The sequence below is a fragment of the Amborella trichopoda genome, chromosome 3, assembly GCF_054954075.1.
Source record: "Amborella trichopoda isolate Santa Cruz 75 chromosome 3, AtrichopodaSantaCruz75HAP2 v2.0, whole genome shotgun sequence".
NCBI lineage: Eukaryota > Viridiplantae > Streptophyta > Magnoliopsida > Amborellales > Amborellaceae > Amborella > Amborella trichopoda.
In genome coordinates this window covers 55,930,374-55,948,583 of record NC_142338.1, presented here as the reverse complement: position 1 = coordinate 55,948,583, position 18,210 = coordinate 55,930,374, and the positions used below count along the sequence as shown (strand labels likewise).

The window sequence follows — 18,210 nt, the reverse complement described above, 5'->3', positions numbered from 1 at the left end:
AACAAGAAATATTTTTTTTTCTAAAAGGAGGGTATTATTGTAAAAAAAAATAATTTTTTTTGAAAAACAAAATAGACTTTTTTGAAAAGTAAAAAAGTGAAATCTATGTGAAAGAATCAAAGAAGACATAATACATATCCTAATATGGAGATGGGTCTTCAAGAGAGATCGATATGGTCTATGAGAGAGAGAGAGGCGGCATTCTCATGAGTTTTAGATTTGTTAACTTTCAGTTTTAGAGAGAGAGTCTCTCGGTTACTCTCAATGTTATCTTTCTCGTAGTGTATTTTTTATTGTGATAGTGAATTTCTAGTTGTCGAGGCGAGTAAATCATGTAAATCGTATGTTGTTGTGATATACTTTTTATGTTTGTTTTATTTCTCGCACTCGATTTATAGTTGTATTCATCTATTTTGCATTTGGCCAATTGAGTACACAATCTTGGCTGGGATCTCGATATTTAGGATTTCTGGTTCCGCAAGCTAAAAGGATCCCGATAACCCTACAATTGATATCAGAGCATAAGGTGTGTACGAAAGGCTAAGGCTTGCTTTAAAAAAATGATGAATGGTGGAGTTTGATGGATACATGGTTTTAGGTGGAGAAATATTGAGGCAAAGTGTTTGTGAAAATTCCACAATGAAAGCAAGTGAGAAAAAATTAAAAAATCTATTCAATGAAGGTGGCTAAGGCAATTGTGGTGATTTTGCTATCAAGGTGGAGATTGTAATGTTTGGTAATAAATAAATCACCATACCCATATTTTCGTTTAGAAGATCAAAGGTATTATTGTAAAAAGAAAAAAGACTTTCTTGATAAGCAAGAAAGTGAAATCTATATAAAAGAATCAAAGACGACATAATACCCATCTTTTTAAGAGTCACACCTTTGGGGGTTATGAAAATAGATCTCATATAGAGATGGGTCTCCAAAAGTGAGACATGACTTTTGAGAGAGAGAGAGATAGTATTTCTGTGAGTTTTAGATTAATTAACTCACTTCTAAAGAGAGAAAGTCTCTTGGTTGCTCTCAATGTTATCTTTCTAATAGCGGTATTGTAGTGGGAAAAAAGATGCTCGATCAAAAGATCGAGTTTAGAAGGGAAGATCGGTAATAGTCTTTTTACCGATGTTTAGAGATAGATATTATCTCTTGTAATCCAAAATTGTATTATTCATTGTGATAGTGAATTTCCAATTGCTAAAACCGTGGATGTAGCCCTACGAAATGAAATACGTAAATCGTATGTTGTGGTGTATTTTTTATGTTTGCTTTATTTCTTTTCTTTTTTTTTTATACAAATGTTTGTTTTATTTCTCGCACTCGATTTATAGTTATATTCACCTACTTCGCATTTGACTAATTGAGTACACGATCTTGGGTGGGATCCCGATATTTGAGATTCCCGGTTCGGCAAGCTAAAGGGTTCTTGAGATCCCTACATGGGTAAGGGTATCTCACGATGTGGTGGGGCCAAGTAAATAAAATGTTTGAAAATTAAAAATTGAAATCAAAATAAATAAGATATGAACCAGCCGGTTCATTTGTATGTGAACTCGGCAGTTCCACGTCCCCATATATTAAAGAAATAAATTAAAATGGTCCCCACTTGATTTCCAGTTAGAACCAGACAATTCCAATACAGATAGCTCTTCTCGTTTGCTCAAATCTCTCTCTCTCTCTCTGATAAGCATGCAATTGCGTGTGGTCAATGTGAACACGAGACTTTTAAAATGAAATGATGTATGTGAGACATTCCTGTATTTTCTCAGGTTGGATGACGTTTTGGCGCCATCATCCTCACCTCATCGCTTCAATGGTGAGTCTTCCATCCAATTTTCGCGATAATTGTTAGAATGATCATATAATCTTGTCCACCATTATCATACGAAAATTATAATATTAAATAGTTTATTTTAAACTCCTTTTGCCACGTAATTGTTCATAGTTCATCATATGATGATACGCACTACCTTTAGAGCTGCAAATGAATGGGATGACAATGCAGGGATCTAAGAATTGTTTTGATAGGGTGAAGTAACACATCTAAACTATACCATTTCAAAAAAATGTTGTTTTCTTTTTTCTTAAAGAGGATATAACACATTATAGGGCCAAGTCTCCAACGCTGAGTCCCAATTTGCTTTCTACCGAAACACCTCTCGTTTCCTGCAGGAATAAACAGAAAGTTTTTATGCTTGCGCGGGACAAAAATGTGATTTTCTCCCTCAAGCAAAATCCTACATAGGATTACTTTTAGGCCTCCAAATGTCAAGGATGTGATCTAATCACCTTGGCAATTAGAGAGAGGGAGATGTTCCTTGGTAATTAGAGAGAGGGAGACGTTCCGGACAACACAGAAATATCCACAATTTATTTTTACATAAGGATATTTTGCAGAAATTGAGATAATTTGTATGTACAGAGAAAGTAGGCTACATCCTTTTTCTGATAATTTGGGAAACACAAATGTAAATCTAAGAATTGAACTCATAAGACAAATATAAAGTTTCGATCCCCAAATAATATGCACAATATAGACTAGGGTCAGTTACCTGAAATCATATACTTGTTTGGGACACAGGGGCCACGTGCTCTTGAGATTCCAAACCAGGAAATTGGCCAATGTCGTGCCCATCAATGGGTCGGAACTCGCTATGTAATCCAATGGCAAACTCATCCGGCGGTGCGCCCCCACTTACCACATAATCCGCTATCTGCAAACGAGAGCAACAAAAATCATAACCTTTTGGCACACTGTAGCTCCATTTGCTCATGCTAAAAATCATGAGATTGGCCAAAAAATTAAAAATAGATATCATTTTGCCTTAAAAGAATATTACATATGAAGTGTATAAGGAAAATATATAGTCATAGAAACTTAATTATAAGCCTTACTCATCACCTTCTCTCTTTTTTTAATCAAAATCCATCACCGTTTTTTTCTCCCTCTTATTTATAATCCTTCAATTTTTTTCTTTTTGAAGTGCATTTTTTTAAAACTTTTTTGATAAGCTCTTGAGAAGAATAAAAACCTTGAAAATCTCCTAATAAATCGCCTCAGGAGAACAATACCGATCAGAATGATAGCGCAAAGTTCTAGTATGAAAAGACTGCAACACGCTCTCTATATCTGGTTAATGAAACAATACATAAATAACCCATTCTTTTAAAGCTTAGGATCAAACACTAACTAATACATGCATTCACACCCCGTTTTTATCTCTCCTCTAAATACTCAAAATGTCTTTTTAATTAATTGAATTAAAAATATAATGTTTTGTAAGAAATGAAAAAGATATTAATTACAAGAACATTTCAATGTCCATAGAAACTCGCTCAACGTTTTTTGCCATAGAAACTCCCTCAACAAAAGTTGAGCAACATTCCCATGAATTCATTATTGTTCCCACCAGCAGTGAAAATCTAGGAATAATTTCATGAAATTTTATGATAGTTTCTCTCTCCAAAAATTTTGAAAAAATTTCTCTCTAAAAATTCAGCTAGTTTCTCCCTCTAAAATATGATATCGTATCTATCTTTAAAATTTTAAGATACTTTTTTATCTAAAACTTAAAATTTGACATAGTTTCTCCCTCAAAAAAATTTGAGATAATTTATCTCTAAATATTTTCAGGTAGTTTCTCTATCTAAAATTTGATATAATTTCTCTCCTTAAAATTTTAACATACTTTCTCTCTCTAAAACTTGAAATTTGACATAGTTTCTCTCTCTAAAAATTTTGAGATAATTTCTCCTTCTAAAATTTGATATAATTTTTTTCTCTAAAATTTTAAGATACTTTCTCTCGAAAACTTAAAATTTGAGATAGTTTCTCTTTAATTTATGGGGATGCTTTGGCAGAATTAATAGTATTTAATAAAGTGGGCAGCTCTAGTGTGTGAAAATTGTATTATCATCAGGTGTATTATATCGTATTCTCCCACTTATGCTTACACAAAGTCATATTTTGGATAAGCCAATTTTTTCTTTGACTTTGCGTACTCATTTTTTGGCCCTATTTCTTGCTTGCAGAAAACGCAATTGTATCCAAAAAGTTGCCAAACATGTTTTTGTGCAAAATACCTTGGGTATACAAAACATGACTTTGGATACCTAAGGGTCCAAACGACCCATAAATACTTGCTATCAAATATGCAAATAACATACGTACCACAGGAAAAGGAAACGAAACGATTCATTGTATCGCTTACATGATGTGCTAGTGCCATGCCACTCAAAGCTGCAGCCTCTAAACTTGATCCAAGTAGCCAGTCACCACATATTCCTGCTCTTCCTTGAGGGTCAAATATGCATGGGATTCCTGGACTATTTGTTGGAAGAGCTGCACCCCTGCAAATTTCAAGGACATGTGGAAGCTCCTCAAAGATTACCTGTTAAAAAAAACTCTCTTATCCCTCTCTCTCTCTCTCTCTTTCTCTCTCTCTCTCTCTCTCTCTCACAGACACACACACAGAAACACAGTACAAACAACACATGTAGACTCAGATCAAAAATTTAGAGAATGAAATTATATACCATAACTGGAGCCGAGAGTAAAATGGGCGTTGAAGTGATCCCTCTAATAATCCTAAAGCTATTTCAACACCTCCAAGCATACCCTCCCTTACTTTCTCTGCAGTGACATTCGGAACATTTTCCTGATAAATATAAAAACAAATTTATGTTATATAATGGGGTTGAGGCCCACAGCTAAACTGATTGGCATTCGATGCTCACAACCTCGAGGCTGTGAGTTCGAACCCAAATGACCTACCCCAAAAACAAAGGTGATCATATACATTCAACCAGTTTGTGAGAGAATCAATTGGGTTTTAACAGTTGAAGTTTTGTAAACAGTGTTTTGAAAATCACCTAGGCCAAGGAACTTGGCCCTTGGCTGAGGCGAGTAACTCGGCCGAGTCTGAGTGAATTCCGCCGAGTTATATATAACACAAAAAAAGAAGAAGAAAAAGTCTAAAAAAGGTAATTTTTTTTTAAAAAAATAATTAATAGCAAAAATAAATAAAAGAGGCAATAGGAACAATTAGAAAATTAAAAAGATGAATAAAATCTATAAAAGATGGATTATTGATAATTCGGATTTAGAACTTCAATATTTCAGAAAAATTTTAAAATTGCGATAAAAATATGAAGTTCCCAAATCATCTTTAAAAATATCAAAATTATCAAAAGGCTTAGTTCTAACTAATATGGTGGCGTTCACCTTTTTTTGCACTTTGTTTTTAATATTTACTAAGACCTCTATGAGATTGGGGTGAGTTGCAGTGGAACTTGCCTATGGCTGAGGCCGAGGCCAAGTTATACGGCCATGTCTGAGTGTCCTCGGCCTAATCCTGCAACACTGTTCGTAAATTTTCTATCCAAAAATCTGCCCAATTCTCTACTCAAAAAGTGGCCGACATTCCATAAATGTGGCAATCTTTCCTCAATTTACGATCCAAAGTGCTAAAAAATTTGTTAATTTTCCTGAAATTTCAAAAAAAAAAAAAAAAAAAAATCCCAACTGCAATTTAGTCCAAATCCAGATTTTAGGTCTGATCCCTGGCCTGATTATACAGGACTATACATTTAGGGTTTTCAATCATTCCCAAACGCCAAAACAGCTTCTTTTACTATTACCAATGCTACTAGCACTATTAAAAGGCTGCAAAACTGTAATCGCTAAAAAAACATTGCTGAAGATGGTCTATTTCGTAACTGATCAAAAGAAGAAAAGGAACTAGAAACAAATAAAAGAGTTGGTCTGCAACGATATTATCAACAAGAGTCAACATACAACTAACCTGTGGAACTTTATTTCTTTTTCCAAAAGCAGCAGTGCTGAAAAAGGTCCAGCAGTGAGGCCCATGCTTTTGGGCAGGAAAGAGTTTCCTTGTGTTGTTCGCCATCCATGATAGGGTATCAACTCCTTTGACAAAAGCTCCTTCAAAAGGAGCCTCCTGAATGGGAAGAGGATCTTCAAATGCAGCAAGAAGAGCCCATATAGAACTAAGCTCTAGCCTCTACAATCACCGCAACCGCAAAAACCCAGAAAGTGGGTGTTTAAGTTCAAATAAAACAATAACTAAAACACAAATAAAAAATTAAAACAAAAAAAAAAGAGTAATAAAATAGCTAAAGCCAAGTACCAAAATTGAACAAATCTCAATTTATGCCAGGCAGTTTATCTTTTCTTTTTCTCTACCTTCATTTGTCTGGCAATTAGAGGCAACCCAGAGAGAGAAAGTAGGCGGTTTGCACATTTTCCTGTTACAAATAAAATGGCGAGAAGAAGCAAAGGATCAATCGATCCACAAGCACACGATAATGAATGACTATAACATGTTAACAAGAAAAAGAGTGATATAGACAGTAAAGATTGAAAGTAATGACAATTACGCATGAATTTAAATTCCAGTGATTAGAATACTTAATGGAAGTGCTTCTGCACTATGAAAAAGTTGTTGATACCAAGAGCAAAGAGACACAACTGATTAAAATTCAAAAAAGGAATTGACAAAATAAAAGAGACCAAAACTGACTCCAGAAACCATATGGAGGGTGAACAAAGTTACCATTGTGTGCTATCACAATTGTGTCAAAACGACCACGGGGTTTCCCATTCTCAAAGAGGTCCCACATCCCATTAAATGGCTCTAGTTTACTTATCCAGCAGGGATTCAACACATTGATCATATGCCTCTGCACTGACATTCAAACTTTCAATTCAGCAAAAAATGGCCACAAATACTAACATAACTGGGTGAATAGAAGTATAAAATAACTAAAGGACGGAGAAAGGCAATGGTCTAAACTTCACAATATGCTGGGCCAATGAAGTCCAACTTGAGCCTCACCATCAATAAGATTATCACAATAAGAAAAAGTAAATATGTGAATATTAATTAATGTTCGAACCATTTAATGATCCAAAAGGAGACCTGAAGGTTGCAGCTCCCTTTCTCATATGTTAGGCGCTACATTGGTTTCATACAGATGCATTATGTAGGAAATTGGGGGCAGATTTGGATATACCCTCAGGGTTAAAAAAAGAAACTACGGCCACTACATACATATACAATTCAGCATCCTACACCAAAGCGGAAATATTAATAGGTACAAAATTATTCATTGACTAATCAATATCCATCATTACGATTTGCTGGGGAGAAGAAATATGCTGAAGTTTAATAACTCTCTCTCCTGAATGGAATAAAATGAAACTCAAGATAGAAGCAACCCAAATAGCATTGTAAGTTATTAAAAAAGATGTATCTATTTATGGAAAGAAGTCAAACATTAGAAGCAGATAAATTCCTCAAATGTGACACTTTCAACAACTATCTAAACTAGAAGGCAATTAATCTTGGACAAGAAAACATAGAAGATTAGGACCCATATTATCTAAATTCTAGAGAAAACATAGATGATCCATGATCGAAGCAACGTTTAATGAGTCTAACGATAGTTGTTACAGACATTAATAAACTAGCTTAACATAGCTAATAATTTGCACTTCTCTAAATGCTAAAAGCATTTTATAGTTTAGCCAACAACTACTCTTAATCATGCTCCTCAATCTCTTGAAACTTTTCATAACACTAGATTCACAATAGACAGAAATCCGTTAATGTGATTTTCCTCAGAACACTAACTCTTTCCCATTTCCTACAGTATGAAAGTGCATGATGCCTATTAATTTCCGGGGTAAGTATAAAGTAATCCAATTACATATGGAAAATCATAGTTCCATAGACATCATCGCTATCCATTTGGAAATGCATGCTGATGGAAAGAAAGAGGGTCCCAGCATGGGCACCAAATCCAGTTCAGCACGAGTTTCATTCTCTCCCCATTATAGTCCATCATTTCATCATTAAACCGTAAGTTACCAGAGTCCATTGAATCTAGAGCATAGCTTACCCTACATCAGGCACTACTAAGAGAGAATGGAGTTTAAATAACAGAGAAGAAGGCTATCAAATGAGGACATACCTCAGAAAGAATAGAATCAGCAAGCCGGCGCATCCCATTTGAGGCAATATATCTTGGGGGTGATGAAGGAATTGGATCAAAGTGCCCACCTGCTTCTAGAGTCCCGATTAGGCCATTCCACTCTCGAACCAGACCCTTTCCTATCCAATCGTCTACCAACTCTTTGAATCGAGGATCACTCACTGTGAAAAATTGGGCAGCATGATCAAATATCAATGGTTGAGGCTCTATAACTCTTGTCCCCATTCTCCCCCCCAACCCATGTATACCCTGAGAAAATAGAAAATTATTGAAACTCAGCTATAGACTGAAAGTAAACCTCATTGAACTCAAATCACCAATATCAGGCGTTGAATTTAAGAAGCCTTAAAAACCATCCTTTCGAGAAGATGAAAAGAATATCAACCCCTGACTGCAAGTCCAATTATACATGAACCCCAAAAGCTTGATGCAGGTTTCTTCTATCCACTATTGATTATGAGAATCTTTCATAGAACTTGGAAAAATAAAAAAAGAAAAAAGGAAGCTCTTACACCAAGCATACACTTTGTAAACAAAACCTCTAAAGATCAAACCTTGACTGTTATATCTGAATCTTCAAAACCAAACTCCTCAAGAACTGACACTTGATTGTCATAAAATCCGCTGAACAAATTCCATCACAAAATGCATGAATAATAAGATACTAAAAACAAACCTACCAGAATGTATCCCTAGTCTGTGCATTCAGATACTCAAACCAAGCCCAACACAAGTGATTACTCACCATTAAATTTCCTGACTGATGGAAACGAATAAATAGCCAGAAAAGGGATCGACAGCAGACCATGTATAAGGACCAAAATCTTCAATAATTACTCCTCAATCTTAGAAATCAAACAGGGATTATATACAATGAGACTAGTTACCTCTAGTACAAGGAGGTCACAATTACTTATAACCATCCGATGTGAAATTTGATGGCTTGGGTATTCCATAAAGATTGAGAAAGTTTCTTTTGAATTTTAAGATTGGTCTATGATTTATTTTGTACTTTGAGCTTGGTCAATGGAAATAAATACAGCCCACCCAATTTCACATCCAATGGGTAAAATTAATTGTGACCACCTCATACCAAAGGTAAATGGTTCTCATTGTATACTTTTCCAATCAAAATGGCTATGCCCCAAGTGCATGAATATAAACATACAACAAATTAAAAATCGAACTCGTCCAAAAATAAACCCCAAACATCCATATATCTTTTCTTTTCTTTTTTTTGATGAAACAAATCCCAAATTTTTCAGCACAAGTTACCACTAACTAAGTCTCTGCTGCAACAATCTGTACTTACTAGCACATCATAAATTGAGCATTAAGTATATCCCTAAAATGTATAAAGATTCAAGCACCATTAGTTAAACTCAAAGGCCCAAACATCCTCAGTCAAGCAATTAGAGTACAACCCAGAATCCAAGAACTCTAGATCGGGAACCAAGCATTAGTAGTACCCATCGTTCAATAAACGCAATGCAAATAAAGAGTAAACTGCAAGCTCATGATTGCCCAAGTAAACTCCCAAATTAGTCATTGTGTTAGCTTGCAATTTACTTAATGCACAAACTCATGCACTGGAGAAGGCCTCGACAAATCCTAAAGCAACACCCCCATAAATAACGAATGGGGTGGGAACATGCAGATAGATAGAGGGAGAGAGGAGAGAAAGGGAGGAATTCCAAATTAAGGATATGGAGAAAAAGAGGTATTCTGAGTTCATCAAAGACAGAGAGTGGTGCTTACTGTGTCAAAAACAGTCGATTGAATTCCTCGCTTTTCAAGAGTAAGAGCGCATATGAGACCAGCCATCCCAGCCCCAATAATGGCCACATGGGGTTCATCTGAGAGAGGAGCCGTGAATACAACCTGCTCTTGGGAGAACGATTTCTTCAAAATTGACCTTCTCGATGTTCCATAGGGTGCCCCTTTACCAATTCGACCCCCTGCTCCTCTGCCCCCATTTCTACTGGCATTGGGTTTTCTTGTGCTTTCTCTTTCCTCCATGAATATGGAAATGTAGGTGTTTCTCCCTCGTCCGCTGTGAGAGATGCGGTCTGGCCTCAAAATGGTTGGTTTTATGGAAAATGGGCGTCTCTTTGAGATGAGCTCAACAGGGTATCCAAACCCAAGTGAAGATATCATTATTGAACTCTGGTAAGACGCAGTTATGAGTGGTGAAAGAAGATTAAGGTCTCTTCTTGAGCGTGAAAAATGGTTGGCGCCCAGTTGTGAGGACTCTATCTTCTTCACCAGAGAGAGAGGACGGTACGCTCTTCACCGGAGAGAGAGACGATGGATTTTGGTCGATGTCCGCTGGATACATGGAAGAATTGCCCCCCAATAAATCCTCACAATGTAATTATCAGCATTGTTTCGATTTATTGTTTTGGAAAAGTGTAGCCATTGTGGACAATCTACTGTATATTATCAAGACGGACGGTCAAGGAGACACTATTACAGAGGTTAGGAGACATGGCGGACCTGAGTTGGTTCATCTCCATTATTCATATTAACCATTGGCGGTGGAGCAATACGGCTGGCCGTGCCTTGCGCAATATGTATAACCATGAATAGGCACATTAGCCGGTTAGCCTAATGGAGAGTGTCTAATAAATTGTTGTAAAGATTTTGGCAAATAGATTGGGAGAAGTATTGTATCTTATTGTGAAAGGTCTTCAGTATGCTTTTCTCATTATCTTAATGGTACAAGAATGTATACACTCAAAGCCGAAAGAGCAAAAACTAGGTCCTTTATGTAAAATAGATTTTGAAAAGACATATGACAAAGTGAATTGGCATGTTCTACATAAAATATTAATCTTAGGGAAGATAAGTTTTAGATCACATTGGAGAGTGTGGATTCAATGATGTTTGAAGTTAACTCGTTTCTGCATCCTTTTCAATGGAAAATCTTGTAGTTATTTTAAAGCATCAAAAGACATTCGACAAAGAGATCTTTTGTCTCCATACTTGTATACTCTTGTGGCTGAAAGGTTTAATACTACACTCAATTTTGTGACGAGTAGAGGCCTTATTTCTAGATTTAATGTAGGTAGACTAATGATCTCTCATTTATAATATGTAAATAACACTATTATCATTTGTAGCGTAGAATACAAGAAGTAAGGAATTTGTGGGTATTCTTAAAGTGTATGGAAATAACAACATGTCACTGAGTGAATTTAGAAAAGAAAAATTTAATTGAGGTTGGAGTTTCAGATAATGTGGTTACATCTTTAGCAAAAATTCTTGGATGTGGGGTTGGCAAGTTTCCTTGCAAATATTTGGATATTCCTTTATTTGGAAGAAACCAATCGGCAACTATTAGGATCCTATTATTGAAAGATTTAATAAGAAACTGGATTTATAGAAGTTTAAAATGTTGTCCTTCGGAGGAATATCTACTCTTATCAACTCTACTTTGTCCAACTTACCCATCTATTTTATGTCTTTCATAATGACAAAGCAAGCGGTGAAGACTTTGAAAAACATTATGAGATCTTTTTTATGGGGCAATGTATGAATGCGAAACAAACTGAAACTCATGAATTGGGAAAAAGTATATATTTTCAAGAGAGATCGGGGTCTAGGAGTTAAAAAGCTCCCATTGATAAACACTAGCTTATTGACTAAGTAGTGGTGGCACTTCCAAAATCAGCACGATAGCTTATGGGTAGAGGTGTTAAAAGAAAAATATGGAGTGGATATATTGATTGGTCTCATTAAAAGTCCAAGATCTAAGGTTGGTTTTTCAAGTATTTGGAAATGAATTGATATGTGTGTCGATCATTATATCTTAGTAATTAGAAAGGTAGATCAAACCTTGTTCTGGTTTGATAAGTAGCGAGGAAACCTTGCTCTTCGATATTCTTTCCCTGATGTCATCTCCAAAGTAGACAATCTATTGGCCTCAGTGAAACATCTTAAAGGAGCTTATTTTACTAACTCTTATTGGAATATTGTTTGCAGGTATATGAGGGTCTCAGATTCTTTCTTTCATGAGTTCTAATTGCTTATGAATCTATTGCATAATTTTTTCTATGTTCCCAATAAAGATGACCGATTGGTGAGGGAACTCACAGCTTCAAGGGATTTTTCAGTTATGTCTGTCTATTGACTACTGCATAAAGAGAATCACAGAGTGACTTATCATAGCTTAGTAAGAATATGGAATTTGCTGGTGTCGCTGAAGGTTCAGTTATTTTTGTGGGTAGCTCTTAAAAAAAGACTTCCTACCGTGGATAACCTTTGTAACATAAGTTTCATAATTGTCATTGTTTGTAGGCTATGTTTGAGGGATAACGACAGTGTAGACCATATTCTTTTACATTGTCCATTCACTCTAAATATATGGGATTGGTGTAGAAAGTTGTTGAATCTCAGGGTCGATCCTCTCTCAATAAATAAACTCTGGTTTGTCAAAATTTGATATTGTATTATGGAGAGCTTTATGGGTGAGCGCCATTTGGAATATTTGGAGAGAGAAAATTAGAAGAACATTTGAAGGGACACAAACTGAGTATGAAGTTTTGAAGCCCAACACCTTAGCAACAGCAGCTGGATGGTTTTCAACAAACAAGGATTTTTGAGAACCCATTTGAAGTTGTCAAGCTTAATAATGACAGACATACTCGAAATGCTATTTGGATGTCTCTAAATGAAAATTATTTAAAACTCAACTTTGATGGAAGCTCGATTAGAAACCCAAGCCCAACAGGTTATAGTGGTATCATTAGTGATCATATTGGTAATTACAAATTCACCTACTCCGGACTATGTGGATGTACAACAATGAATGAAGCTGCCACAAGAGCTCTTTTGGAGGGCTTAAAGATAATGAAGGACCTCGAAGGCCAAAAGATAATTGAAGGTGATTCAAGCAATGTTATTACTTTGGCAAAAGGAGAAATGAAGCCACCTTAGAGATTATGCAGCATTTTCAATAAAATCTTTTTCATTTTAAGTAGTGGTTCTTTGGAGTTATCTCATTGTTTTAGGGAGGATAATATAGAAAATCTTTTTCATTTTAAGTAGTGGTTCTTTGGAGTTATCTCATTGTTTTAGGGAGGATAATATAGAAACTGATGCTTTAGCACAGGGTGGTGTGCACCAACACTCATTGGTGGTTACATCCTTTTCTTCTTGAACCTCCTTGTAATCGTTCATGGGTGAATGAAATTCATAGGAACTGATTTAAAAAAGAAGAGTATACACACTACCATGAGGGTTTTGAGAACGGGGTTGAGGTCGTAGTAGCAGCACCACGTATGCCTCAACTAAAGACTAGGCTTCCATTCTCACCTAATGCATTCAAAAAATGGATAGGGGTCCGCCATCCCCATTGAATTATCCAAAGAAATAAAAAGTTTTGGAAATATTCTATAAGGTGAGGTCTTAAACAATCAAATTAAGGTACACCTTATAAATTCATCAGAAGGGGTTGTTTCGATATTGAAAAACCTCAAATTGATCATCTCTACCTGAGATATCATGTATACTATAAGATCACTTTTTTATGGTACCGGAGGTGACAATCACTCTTAACTGTTAAATGTTAAATCTTATAGCTTATAATACATTGCAAAGGTTGAGATTTTTTTTTTAAAAAAAAAATTGAGCATGATCAATAACACATCCCCACAATCTACGGACAACTACATCAACCCCAACGTGTTAGTTGACATCAATCTCCATGTATGCACAATTTTCGAATAAAATGACTTGTACAATCCAACTCAGGAAGGTGGCCCAAAAATTTGAACTTAGTAGAAGATGAGTAACCTTGTTGAATATATCAGTTTTCGACAAATCGAACTGGACCCAAGAACTGGCCACGGGCCGGTCCAAGTAACGTGAAAACAGGGTAGTTCATCGGGCCTAACTGAATAGGTCTTGGGCAGGCTAAAAAAAAAAATGTTAAATTTTTACAACAAATCTTAAAAAATATGAAAAGTATATTTAAAACATAATTAAACAAAATTCATCCAAATGAAGTTGAAAAGTAGTGGAAAAAGTGGATTTAAAAAATTGATTTGTGCCTAAAAGTATTTTAAAAATAATTTAAAAATATATATATACATATATATATCAAAGTATTCATGATCTAAATACATTCTAATCTTTATCAAAATGATAAAAACCATTCAAAAACACGTTCCAAACAAATCCCTTATTTTTTGGGTTTATATAGAGATACACCAGCCGAACCACCTAAACCAGCCAAACCGGCTCATCCAATGGCCGGTTCCGAGTTGGACCGGCTGATTTGTCGAACACTGGAATATAGTCAATCAGTACACATATCAAGACGGTGTAGTTTCTGAGGGGTAAAATGGATAAAATACCATGTTAAAATGAGCAAGGCCATAGAAGAACAATACGAATGAGGAGAGATGCAAGTAACATTTTTAAAAAGACGAAAGTCACTAGGGTTGCCATATTCCCATAAAAGTTACATAAACAAAGAAAGGAAACTAAAATGCCTCTTGGCAATTACAGAATGATATACTTGACCTTATGTTTATTCCAGATATTTATTAAAATTAAAGTAAAAACATACATATGCGTGGGACAGAATTGTTCTTACTAAAAATTATAAAGTGCCTTCTTTATATCAATGTTTCTTCTAATTAACAATATACAACAAGGATTGTTAGGAAATTTGTTTTTATAAAGTACTTTTTTTTTTTTTGGCAGACTTATTTTATTTTATTAAAAAGATAGTAGAATACAATACATTTAAACATGAATCAAATCCTCATAAACCAACAACACCTCCAAACTCTCACCATTTTGCGAGACCATCCGCAACAGAATTTGCGTCTAAGCACACATGCTGAAAAGACGCCAACAAATCCTCATAAAGATCCTAAATTTCAGCTTATATTGGCAATAAGCCCCAAGAGGCCTACTACGCCTAGAACACCAATTCACCACATTGAGAGAGTCCCCTTCTACCACGCAAGAAGGCATGGTAGACAACTCGCTTCGCTTGGATAAGTTTAAGACCTTGCATCACTGCCCGAATTTCAGCATCATTGGCTGTCACATTAGCACACGGTCCAGCAAAAGAGAGGAGGATATGGGAATTAGAGTACCTATAAACACCTCCAATCCCAGCTCTACCTGGGTTACCAAAGGTATTGCCAACAAAGTTGAGCTTAACACAGTTATCTATAGGTGGATGTCATCTGCCTCTAGGACAAACACACTGGGTACCACTGTTAACAATGTTTTCGAGATTCAACCACACATCCAACTTTGAGAAGCGCACGCCCTCCTTAGTAATTGAGAACTAACACCGCAAATCTTGAAGCTTAATTTCCTCAATATTAAGAAAAGTCCCATCAAAAGTTCTCCCACACCTCCCATAAGATAGTTGCCCCGAAGATTTGCTACCTTCCCACAATTTGGAATATCCGGCATATCAAGCTGTTGAAAAGATCGGTAACCAATAGTGGCATCATCAAATGAATCCCCATCAAGCCAAAAGTACAACCCCAAATTTCCCTAAAAAAAAGACAATGGAAAATCAGATGGTTAATACTCTGTTCATCTATCTTTACACATCAGACAAACATTAACCAAGATCCTACCTCTCCTCCTTAAATTATTGATGGTTAGCACTTTGCCTTGAAGAATGACCCAAAGAAAAGCTTGAACTTTAAGTGGAACAAGCAACTTCCAGATTAGACATCTGGTACGCACCTCCTTGAATCTGTCTTGATAGTGTAACATGTAAGATGCCATGACTGAAAATACCAAAAGCTTCAAAACCAACAAACACCTAGTCATCTCTTGTAGTTTTCTGAATGCTTGGAAATGCTTGCTTTCAAACAAAAATATCAAATTTTATAATGGAATATAATGCAAAATAATACTAAAGACCACTTTGGAACCGTATTCTTTTCAGCCCCATAGTTTTGAAAATGGAAAGATCAATCTCTAGAAGTGCCACTAAATCTTTATTGGGAAAGTATAAAATGAGACGACTTACCATTGGTACAAGGTAATCACAATTAATTTTGACCGTCATATGTGAAATTGGGTGGTTGCTTTTATTTCATTGACCAAGCTCAAAGTTTTAAAAAAAAAAATTTCGAACTTTGTGATACATCCAACGTATCAGATTTCACATCGTATGGTTGTAAGTAATTGTGGCCTCATTGTACCAAAAGTAAATGCTATCATCATATACAATCCCATCTTTATTACCTTAAACATCAATCCATGTTTTTTGGATTCAATAAGATCACCATAGCGAATGCTAACCAAATGTGAAAACTTCATATTCACCATATGGAATCTTAGAGTCCTCCTTTAGCGTCAAAATGCAAATTCCGCGAAGGAGCCTTTTCCACATTTGAGATCGATTGTGGACCAAACCTTTTAGGAATATATATTCAGAGATCATTCGTATGCAATAAAAGATGATTAATTTTAGAGAATGTTTAGACCACCACTTTATATCCATCTTAAAGATGGATGTTTTATGACTGAGGAGACGTAAATATAGGATTGAGTTTTTCGACACACAAATCATTTTTTCCTGCAATAATGCCACTTACTTTGGTATAAGGAGCTCACAGTCGTTATTGACCATTAAATGTTAAATCCGGTGCTGAGGTGTATCCTGTTGACTCGGAACAAAAATCTAAAATAAAACTTCTAGAATGTTATGATACACCTCAATCTATTGGACTTTAAATCAAAATCTAGAATAAAACTTTTAGAATGTTATGATACACTTCAATCTATTAGCCTGTAAATCTAATGGTCGAAAATAATTATAACATCTTTATATAAAAATGAAATGGACTTATAGTATACAATCCCTTTGTAATTATAATCACTCCCATGTCATGCCCCTACCTAAACTACAAACAAGTAAACATTTGCGCCTCTATTTGAGAGAAGGTTAAGATCCAAGTTAGAGCAACTTATGTGCTTCTTACTGTCACGTTTGAAAAGAGGTTTTTAACCTCACACTCCCTAAGGATAGGAAGTGTTTGCCTACAACTTTAGGGCCCCTCTTCAAAACAACACCATTTTGCAATAACTCTAGTTTTATCATGTAATTACCAGGGGTTTACTGCTCCACTTTTATTCTTTGAACGAGATTTTTCGAGCCCCTTTCTATCAGTGTTTCAAAACTCACGATCAATGGGGCATGTCGTTCTATGCGTAGAAAAGGAATGTAGCCATCGCATTAGGGTAATTAAAACGAGGAAGACCATTTATCTTTGCTACATGGAAGTCAAAATCACTTTTAGCTATGAAATTTCAAATCCAATAAATTGAGTTGTGTTACGTAATTTGAGAAATTTTCATTTTAACTTTGGGGTTCGTCGATGGTGCTTCCCTAGGAAATTTCGAAGTCACCAAGAATCAGGGCTACTCGCTCCAAAACTGCCAAGCTCCCAATCCTGGGCTAACCTCGGCTAGTCCCAAATTTGCCTCGGCGTGTTTCTAATCACTGGTCTTGATTAAGCATCAATTCTCCATCGAAAGCATCACCTAGCAACAAGCGAGTCGGTATCTTCAAAGCAGCGTTTTAAAAAACGTCGAGTCGAACCGGACTCGCCCGGTTCGACTCGGAATTCGCGATAAGGGACCGGATCGGTTGAAAAATCGGAAATCGTCCGGTTCTAGAGAGAACCGGACGATTCCGTATAGTGACTCGCCCGATTCACTGTACGGAATCGGCGAGTCCGTACGGTTTTTTTTTTTTTTTTTTTTTTTTTTTTTTTTTTTTTTTTTTTTTTTTTTTTTTTTTTTTTTTTTTTTTTTTGTAATCCATGATCAAATTTTTTGGTTTTTTGTAACCCATAATAGAATTTTTTGTAATCCATGATCGAAATGTTTGTTTTCTTTTCTTGTAATCCATGATCGCATTTTTTTTTTTTTTTTTTTTTTTGTAACCCATGATAGAATTTTTTGTAATCCATAATCGAATGTTTTGTAATACATGATCGAAATGTTTGTTTTATTTTTGTAATCCATGATCGAAATGTTTGTTTTTTTTTTGTAATCCATGATTGAATTTTTTGTTTTTTGCTTTTTTTGTAACCCATGATAGAGTTTTTTGTAATCTATGATTGAATTTTTTGTAATCCATGATCGAACTGTTTTTTTCTTTTTTGTAATGCACGATTGAATTTTTTGTTTTTTTTTGTT

General features: G+C 35.5%; 1 protein-coding gene and 1 long non-coding RNA gene across 8 annotated transcripts; both read right to left on the bottom strand.

Moving 5' to 3' along the window:
* Positions 1-1,883: 1,883 nt before the first annotated feature.
* Positions 1,884-10,430, bottom strand: LOC18429487 (FAD/NAD(P)-binding oxidoreductase family protein). Of its 7 annotated transcripts, none has more exons than XR_016051819.1 (9): positions 9,778-10,430; positions 7,999-8,268; positions 6,579-6,710; positions 6,209-6,270; positions 5,808-6,026; positions 4,540-4,661; positions 4,175-4,353; positions 2,556-2,717; positions 1,884-2,169 (listed from the first exon to the last, which is right to left on the bottom strand). XR_016051819.1 is itself a non-coding variant. In XM_088861508.1 (9 exons), exons 3-8 carry the CDS (start codon positions 6,697-6,699, stop codon positions 2,562-2,564), a joined length of 819 nt encoding a protein of 272 aa, XP_088717634.1. In that variant the 5' UTR covers positions 6,700-6,710; positions 7,999-8,268; positions 9,778-10,430; the 3' UTR covers positions 1,884-2,169; positions 2,556-2,561. The 7 variants fall into 7 exon arrangements, 5 of the variants coding, with proteins under 5 accessions (XP_088717634.1, XP_006838836.1, XP_088717635.1 ...); XR_016051818.1 differs by having other exon boundaries at positions 6,579-6,705; XM_088861508.1 differs by having other exon boundaries at positions 4,215-4,353.
* Positions 10,431-14,712: 4,282 nt separating this feature from the next.
* On the bottom strand, positions 14,713-15,756 carry LOC148782984 (uncharacterized). Its single transcript, XR_016051817.1, has 2 exons — positions 15,630-15,756; positions 14,713-15,543 (listed from the first exon to the last, which is right to left on the bottom strand). It is a non-coding gene; the product is annotated as an uncharacterized LOC148782984 (long non-coding RNA).
* Positions 15,757-18,210: the final 2,454 nt, after the last annotated feature.

Bases quoted from the DNA above. Each gene is read 5' to 3' on its own strand.
- LOC18429487 (XM_006838773.4), bottom strand. From the start codon at position 10,176: ATGATATCTTCACTTGGGTTTGGATACCCTGTTGAGCTCATCTCAAAG. The intron at 8,269-9,777 runs GTAAGCACCACT...CTATTTTCTCAG, and splicing joins AATCGACTGTTTTTGACACA to GGTATACATGGGTTGGGGGG. The intron at 6,271-6,578 runs GTAACTTTGTTC...TATTTGTAACAG, and splicing joins AATTGTGATAGCACACAATG to GAAAATGTGCAAACCGCCTA.